This window comes from Oncorhynchus masou, chromosome 11 (genome assembly GCF_036934945.1).
Source record: "Oncorhynchus masou masou isolate Uvic2021 chromosome 11, UVic_Omas_1.1, whole genome shotgun sequence".
Lineage (NCBI taxonomy): Eukaryota > Metazoa > Chordata > Actinopteri > Salmoniformes > Salmonidae > Oncorhynchus > Oncorhynchus masou.
In genome coordinates, this window is record NC_088222.1 from 37,715,263 (window position 1) to 37,724,251 (window position 8,989).

The 8,989-nt window shown below is 42.1% G+C and overlaps 1 protein-coding gene across 3 annotated transcripts in view; it reads left to right on the forward strand.

Moving 5' to 3' along the window:
• The window catches only part of si:dkeyp-23e4.3 (rho GTPase-activating protein 7), a 98,266-nt gene extending 90,889 nt beyond the window's left edge, over positions 1-7,377 (forward strand). For all 3 annotated transcript variants that reach the window (XM_064978430.1, XM_064978432.1, XM_064978431.1), the window contains exons 12-14: positions 1,971-2,188; positions 2,582-2,755; positions 6,297-7,377. In XM_064978430.1, coding sequence (XP_064834502.1) covers positions 1,971-2,188; positions 2,582-2,755; positions 6,297-6,405 — 501 coding nt within the window. In that variant the 3' untranslated portion in view covers positions 6,406-7,377. The remainder of the gene's footprint in view (positions 1-1,970; positions 2,189-2,581; positions 2,756-6,296) is intronic.
• The last annotated feature ends 1,612 nt before the right edge of the window (positions 7,378-8,989 follow it).

Sequence of the window (8,989 nt, forward strand, 5' to 3'; positions counted from 1 at the left end):
CTTCACAGGTTGCCACTGGAGTCCTCTTCCACTCCTCCATGACGACATCACGGAGCTGGTGGATGTTAGAGACCTTGCACTCCTCCACCTTCCGTTTGAGGATGCCCCACAGATGCTCAATAGGGTTTAGGTCTGGAGACATGCTTGGCCAGTCCATCACCTTTACCCTCAGCTTCTTTAGCAAGGCAGTGGTCGTCTTGGAGGTGTGTTTGGGGTCGTTATCATGTTGGAATACTGCCCTGCGGCCCAGTCTATGAAGGGAGGGGATCATGCTCTGCTTCAGTATGTCACAGTACATGTTGGCATTCATGGTTCCCTCAATGAACTGTAGCTCTCCAGTGCCGGCAGCACTCATGCAGCCCCAGACCATGACACTCCCACCACCATGCTTGACTGTAGGCAAGACACTTGTCTTTGTACTCCTCACCTGGTTGCCACCACACACGCTTGACACCATCTGAACCAAATAAGTTTATCTTGGTCTCATCAGACCACAGGACATGGTTCCAGTAATCCATGTCCTTAGTCTGCTTGTCTTCAGCAAATTGTTTGCGGGCTTTCTTGTGCATCATCTTTAGAAGAGGCTTCCTTCTGGGATGACAGCCATGCAGACCAATTTGATGCAGTGTACGGTGTATGGTCTGAGCACTGACAGGCTGACCCCCCCACCCCTTCAACCTCTGCAGCAATGCTGGCAGCACTCATACGTCTATTTCCCAAAGACAACCTCTGGATATGACACTGAGCACGTGCACTCAACTTCTTTGGTCAACCAAGGCGAGGCCTGTTCTGAGTGGAACTTGTCCAGTTAAACCGCTGTATGGTCTTGGCCACTGTGCTGCAGCTCAGTTTCAGGGTCTTGGCAATCTTCTTATAGCCCAGGCCATCTTTATGCAGAGCAACAATTATTTTTTTCAGATCCTCAGAGAGTTCTTTGCCATGAGGTGCCATGTTGAACTTCCAGTGACCAGTCAGTATGAAGGAGTGTGAGAGTGATGACACCAAATTTAACACACCTGCTCCCCATTCACACCTGAGACCATGTAACACTAACGAGTCACATGACAACGGGGAGGGAAAATGGCTAATTGGGCCCAATTTGGACATTTTCACTTAGGGGTGTACTCACTTTTGTTGCTAGCAGTTTAGACATTAATGGCTGTGTTGAGTTATTTTGAGGGGACAGCAAATTTACACTATTATACAAGCTGTACACTCACTACTTTACATTGTAGCAAAGTGTCATTTCTTCAGTGTTGTCACATGAAAAGATATACTCAAATATTTACAAAAAATGTGAGGGGTGTACTCACTTTTGTGATATACTGTAAAAGTTACTGCTTGGTTACAGTGAACCCCCCCCCCCCCCCCCCAACCCCTTGGTGACATGGCTGTGAAATGTTTTTTCTGAGAGCACACCAAAACAACACCACCTAAAAAGAATACTGCTGACTATTCAAATGGTTATTATGTATGAGTCAACATCGAAACACCATTGATTGTCCAGTTAGTCAGACCAATTAACCTTTTACTGCAGTGGACTAAATCAGGGTTATGCAGTGTTTCTTGTTTCTAAATAAATCTACTTTGAAACTAAAGAATACACCTCACACATGGTTATGGGCAACAACAACAACAAACCTGTCCAATGTCAGATATGGATTTGAAATGTAATCAGTTTTCATCCCAATATAACACTTTATTTACCTCACAGAAGACTGAAATAAGACAAAACCGTTTGACATAAAAACACCGGATTTTCAGTGTTTTAAAAAACATTATGTTTAGTAATTATGGAATTATGAAACATATTAATAACATTCCACCAATGAGGCCACTAGAGGGCCACTATTTGATCATTTGACTGCAGGAAAGCACACTGAGAATTTGAGCTGAGATATGTTCAAAATCATATTCTCACAATAGGTCTCAAACACTCTTCCTCTCCTTCCCCGCCCTCTCCATACCAGGTGGATGACGGCTGGCCGCTGCGGTTGTGGAAGGGCTCCATTGAGGTGGATGCCCCCCAGAAAGAGGCCCTCCAGCGGGTCCTGAGGGAGCAGGGACTTTGGGAGAAGACCCTCAAACAGTCAGCAGTAGTCCAGACCCTGACAAAGGACACTGAGATCTATCTCTACCTCCTGCAGGGCCTGGGACCCCGACCGCCACAGGAGCACCTCGTGCTCAGGTAATGAGGTGTTGCCAGGCCAATTCTGCACAGCTCTGCACGATGCTGCATGGGTCTTTAGGCAGGCTGCTGACTCTGCTGAGTAGAAGGGACAGATGAGTCAGGGACAAACAGAGTTCAGCTTGGACTTGAACACTCTGGCTAAAGTTGTTTTGACATGTTGCTTGTTACTGTACTGTACCATTGCTACATGTTGGCATCACGGTGAGTAATGAAAGCGCTAGTTTATACTAATCATGTTACATTGGTGTCAAAGTTGAAATGTTGACTGTTTACTCAAACACCTAGTCAAATTGGTGGCTGAATATCTGAGGGTCTATTTCTCATGGAGCTGGATTCTGAAAGTCTGATTTTAAATGAACTAGAAGAATCTTCTACAATTTTCTCATGCAGGACCTGGCAGTCAGACCCGTCGGCCGGACCTGTTTATGTGTCAGCTATATCTACAGAGCACCCTGAGGCCCCCATGGAGGGGGTGCGAGCCCAGGTCCTCTCTTGTCTCTATTTGGTAGAACCCCTAGGGACCAAGAGGTCCCGACTCACACACCTCTGTCGCACAGATACCAGGTAGGCAAGAGGGAGGGAGGGAGGGAGGGAGGGAGGGAGGGAGGGAGGGAGGGAGGGAGGGAGGGAGGGAGGGAGGGAGGGAGGGAGGGAGGGGGAGGGAGGGAGGGAGGGAGGGAGGGAGGGGAGAGAAAATGCACAGCCTTTAAAAAATATATCCAGAGTCACGCTTATTCTTTACCTTCTGTAATGAGGTATTCTCTGCTTTTGACTGCACCAGTATCTCAAGTGCGATCACTGCCTCTCAAAAGAGGCACACTCATCTAGAGAAGGAAAATAATGAATAGAAAGGCACACCTGGTGCACACATGATTTAGCCCTCTTCACATTTCCTTATAGATTTGCTGCTTCTTACCTGATGAATTTATTCCCTGCATGATTCTGCTGGGTTGTTCTGTAGAGTACCGCTGTTTCCATTTGTTTCGGCCGATTTAATGAAACAAGCCATGCAATGGAAAACAGGTGTCTGGAAGCACACACACAGAGAGAGAAGGGGGAGGAGAGGGAGATAGAAAAGTGTGAAAGGGAATGGGGGGGGCATAGAGAGGGACAGTAGGAGAGAGTGTTCTCCCCTGCATTATACTGGGCACTATTGTGCTGCTCCAATAGCCCACCATCAGTAGGGGTAGTTGACTACTCACTTAGGGCACGATTCCGATTTAGAAATGTACGTCATTCATAAGTAAGCGTTTCCTATACACTTCTGAGTATTTGGTATTCAGACTTACTTTATTCAGTTGCATAACAGGCTTTGCAAGTGTGGTTCCCTTGTGCACGCTGAATAAATGTTATTCAACCACTGAAAACCCTCCCACTTGGTGGCCAACAGATTTTCTTGTGGAGTTTTAACTCAATAGGGTTATCAGTACATTTCTCTTAAGCCATCCCTTTAAAAATGGTGTACATTTCATTCTAATTTTGTTGACAGACTAGAATACATTGAGAGAACGGTTGTAGAAAATAGGGATCAATGAAAGAAATCCATGTAAATACATTATATGCATATTAGTCTCCATTTCAACACCAACTGGCAGATTTAAAAAATACTCAGATTTTGTAGATTATTTTTGGCACATTTTAGCAGTGGTGGAAGAAGTACCCAATTACTATACTTGAGTTAAAGTTAAGATAACTTAAAAGAAAATGACTTAAGTGAAAGTCGCCTAGTAAAATACTGCTTTACTAAAAGTATTTGGTTTTAAATGTACTTAAGTATCAAAAGTAAAAGTATAAAGCATTTCAAATGTCTTATATTAAGAAAACCAGATGATGCGATTTTCTTGTTGTTTTTTTTTCCATTTACGGATAGCCCGGGGCACACTCAGACAGACATCATTTACAAACAAAGCGTTTGTGTTTAGTGAGTCTGCCAGACCAGAGAGAGACTGCTAAGCATTAAAAATGTATCAACTACTTTTGGGTGTCAGGGAAAATGTAAGGAGTAAAAAGTACATTATTATCTTTAGGAATGTAGTGGAGTAAAAGTACAAGTTGTCAAAAATATAAATGGTAAAGTACAGATACGCCAAAAAAACTAAGTAGTACTTAAAAGTATTTTTTACTCTTTTACACTGCATTTTAGGATTAGGATAAACTGTATGAATCATACAAAAAAAACAGGTTTGAGGAGCTTTTACGCAAAAAATACATTGATGAATCAAAAATTTCCATATTCAGTTTTTAACACATGGTGATCTTGGTAGACTAGTGTACATAGAATAATAGGGAGAATAGTGTACAATAGTACTGTGGGTTATACCCTCATTAACCATGGAACTGTGTAATGTGACACAGCCAAGTATTGCTCCATGCGTCAGGTTCAAACTTACTGCTTGGTCTGCGCTCCGCTCCATAACGACTTCATGTATTTTTTAATATTATCTACTGGTACTAATGAACCTCAGCAACAACCACACGGCCGTGACGGCGTTTACAGAGGAAGCAAATGAAGGTAAACGCAACAATGTAATCAAATGGAATGATAATTTAGGCTATAGGACTACTAACTGAAGGGAACTAAACATTAAATTGCCAGTTGAATGTGTTGTTTTTAGACCTGCTGACAGTAGATACTGATTGTGGCAATTCTTTTAACATGATAGAAATAGGAAACAGAGAAAGTCGAGGGAGCCTATCATTAAGACATTCAAGTGTTCCCATCCCTGCAAGATAGAAGGCCATATAATTACAATTCTGCCTAATGGCACAGCATGCTTCGGTTTGCTGCCATATGACTGGTTTCACATTTGTCTCCAGCGATTCTAAGGTAATATATATATATATATATAATATATATATATATATATATAAAACAAGAGTCATTTATATTTACAATGCCCTTATCCAAATGGATTACAAATGTACCTACTGGAGCTCTTACCAATAGCTCGTATTTGGTTGTAAATTATAGTGCATGGAGAATGGTGTTATTTCAATCAGAAAAAAAAGTCAATACTTTATCCACTTGGAACCGGTAGGTTCGCTAGACCTTATTCAAATAAAATCATATTGGTCACATACACGTGTTTAGCAGATGTTATTGCGGGCGTAGCAAAATGCTTGTATTCCTGGTTTCCTCTCACATAAAATTGGTGTAATTATTAGGGAATAAAGTGGAGGTCAGAATACGGTGTATCTTAGACACACCTCCGCCACACCTTCATTGATTCAATCTCCATCCAAAACAAAGTGCAGGTGAATAGCACACTATTCTCATGCTTTAGTTCAAGGTCGGAATACGCATAGAGAGAAAAGTGCATAAAAGGGAATTCCGTTCCATTTACGAGTGCTTAATTCTGGTCAGAATCGGGGCCTCAACCACACACTCATCACACTAGGCAGCACAGAGAGATTTGAACTAGACGGTTTGCCAACAAGACAGATTCACACGATTATGATGATTATCTCTGCAGGGTTTTCTCACTTCATTACATCAGAACTGAGCGGTAACGGAGATAACATCTCTGCCTCATTCTACTCTCTTTAAATACTCATAGAAGAGAGCTTTGCAGGCCTAACATATTGGGTTTATTTGCAGTGCTAGTGGCATTAGGTTTTGAGTACTTGTTGGCTTATCGTCGATAATCAACTCACTGTTCTTTGGTCTGCTGAGCTTAATAGCGAAAGCCAATGACACTGATATCGAGGAAATTGAAAGTGAAATGTTCTTTGTCAGTGTTTCTCTTACACCAAGGTTTGGTTGCGTTCCAGGCAGACTATATTGCAGTCATGCTATATCCCACTGGGCACAGATGTCAATTCATCATCTATTCCACATTGGTTTGACGTAATTTCATTGAAATGACATGGAAACAAAGTTGATTCAAACACTGTGTGCCCAGTGGGATACAGCAACCAATGGTTGCTCGTCAAGTCATTTACTTTGCCGTCACGCATCAGATTGCTATATAATATGGATGTGTCTGGCAGGCAACTGCAATGTAGTCTGCCTGAAATGCGGCCTTTGTGTCTCTCTGACTGTCTCATCTGAACCCTGGTGATGCTTCGTGTGTACTACCTTCCTGTTACTGTGTGTGATTTCCAGGGGCCGATCCAAGGAATGGCACAACAGAGTGAGTGGACACCTACTGGCCTCCAACCTTCTGGCTATCAGAGACTCATTCAGACCAGACCACAGTGAGACCAAGATCTAAGCAATAGCTCCGAGACAGCACCCAGTCCGCATCTACACCGAGAGGAGGACAGATGAGGAGAGAACAACACAAACAGACAGAAGCCTGCAGGCATACAGCTGTAGCAAAGAGGACTGAAGGAGGGGGTGGAAGGCAGGAGGGGGAGCTGAGAAGTCGTCTTAAACCCAAGACCTGATATGAATTCCAGAAACATAATTTTTTTTTATGGAGACAATTGCCCCTCCGGACTCGCAGCAGGGGTTGTCTGATGAAGTGTTCAGGTGGAGGCGGCTGAGCTTTTCATTATCAAGAGTTATGTGGGAGCCTGCCACCATGATGGAACATCTCATCCCATTTGAGTGACTGTTTCAGGCCTAATGCATGGCAGAGGGGCCTCCGACAGAGCGCTGCCAGACATCACAGGTTTTAAGAGTTAATAACAGGGCCTGTGTAACAGTTCAGATATACCAAGAGCAGATCTACCTCTTCGGAGAGAAAAGCCTCGGTTGCATCGCGCTTTGAAGCGGGACAAAGTGAAGGATTCAGGAAAGCTTCCTCTTGCAGTTGTGAATTGGGAAGATTCTCATGTACATTTGTGCCATTGTGGCAGATATTCTGCGAGGCACGTTGCTGTCCTCAAAATTGTTCTCTGTATTTATTATTTTACTGTCAAAGGGATTGTCTAATTACTTCATTTTAGTTGTATGTGTGTATTTGACTTGACACTTGTGTTTCTCTGGTAATGTATCACAGTATACTCACTAAAAGGGTCAGTTACACTATGTTTATAGATGTACATATTCATGAATGTGTAGTTTATCTAATTACATTTTATTATTGACTTTTATTATTCCTCAAAATGATTTAACAAAATATTTGTATTCAGAAATATTCAAATAGATTTTCTTAAATATTGGTTTTCAAGCTTTAGGAAAACTGCAGCATACCCTTTTTGTCTGTTGAATCAAAATGACAACTGATTAAAATGTTGATTTCTCTAGTCTTCTTGCTTTGTGTGTGTGTGTGTGTGTGTGTGTGTGTGTGTGTGTTGTGATAGTCTGCTTGAATCCCAGCCAGCCAGTCACACTGATTGTTTTCTCTGAAGACCCTGAAACAGCTAACAGCCAGAGGAAGATGACATCACTCAGTGCTTTTATCACACAGAGGATTTACAGGTCTGGGCTTATGATGATGTTGATTTCCAAAGACAAATATTCTCTCCCTCTGTTACAATATGCTTAGGAAATGATTTACGCTGTCAAACTGCCCACTCGTGTCATATTTGCATATCTTATTGATTAATCTCCTAGATCACATTATTGAATCCCCTTTAAGCACCTAGTACTGAGGCATTCTCCTAAGATCATGAATATGCTGAATAACTGCATGTGAAGGAGAAGTCAAAATACCTCACATGGTTAGGCTGGATATAAAAGGGGATTTTGTTGAATTTCTATAACAGTCTTCTAGAATAGAAATGTATAGCTTATAACAGGGCTAGTGCCTGTGGCGAAGATTTCAGATTGGGTTTGGGTAACGCCATCCCATATGGTTGAGCAATCCGGAGGTGTGACAACTTGATTCTGGTTGCGTTTACATGTTCAGCCCAATTCTGAACTTTTTTTTCACAAATTGGTATTTCGACCATTCAGATGAGCTCTGATGTGAAAAGATCTGATGTGATTAGTCAAAAGATCAATTAGTGGATTTAAAAAAAAAGATTGGGCTGTCTTTGTAACTCAAAAGGTCAAGATGGAATCAAAGAGGCCAGAAATATTACTCCACAGACCCTTGACACCAAACCTCTCCTCCAATCACCTAACACTAGACAGCCTAGTAGTATAGCACAAAATACCTGGCTGTGACTACAGTCCATGGAAATTGAAGTAAACATTTGAGGAAAAACCCCATTCATTTTGTGCAGTGCAGTCCACTGCCTGGCTGAACCAGCGGCAGAATAAGATGAACCCATAGAGTACTGCTGAGGGATCTCTATTCCACTGTGAGTAAATCCTATTGCAGGTGTATTGAAGTTTGGTGCCAAAACAATGTGGTAAACCATTGTCCTCCTGAAGCCTTTGTCAAAACACCTCCAGCACATTGTCCTTCAACCGGAGACATGCGCACCAAAGTACCCATTTTGTGGAAGATTGATACATTTTTAATAAAGGCACTGGGAATCACTGTTCCAGTAGGTATTGAAGATGAGCTATAAAGTCATGCAGTGGAATGATAAAAGATGAATATAAATATGGATATTTCATACATTCTGGTGACGGTTCATACACAGACACTTATCACAGTTTATGAGCTCAACTCAAGTTTAGAGAGGTGATTTATATTGCTCATGGCATCCTTTACATCCTAATACTAGTCTGTATCCATCTACAACAGTGCATAACTTTCCCATGGGAAAACACAGCCTTACAATTAAAGTCTTGGCTGCCTCTGAGTGTGAGATTATCATTTGTCAATAAATTAGTGATTTAGTGCACCTGCTAACACACAACACTTAGTTGCTATGACAGAGAATACCATGTTGGTTTTGAGGATTAATTAGGCTAGTCCAACTTCATTTGAGAGGCTAATGAGTATAATTTGAGGC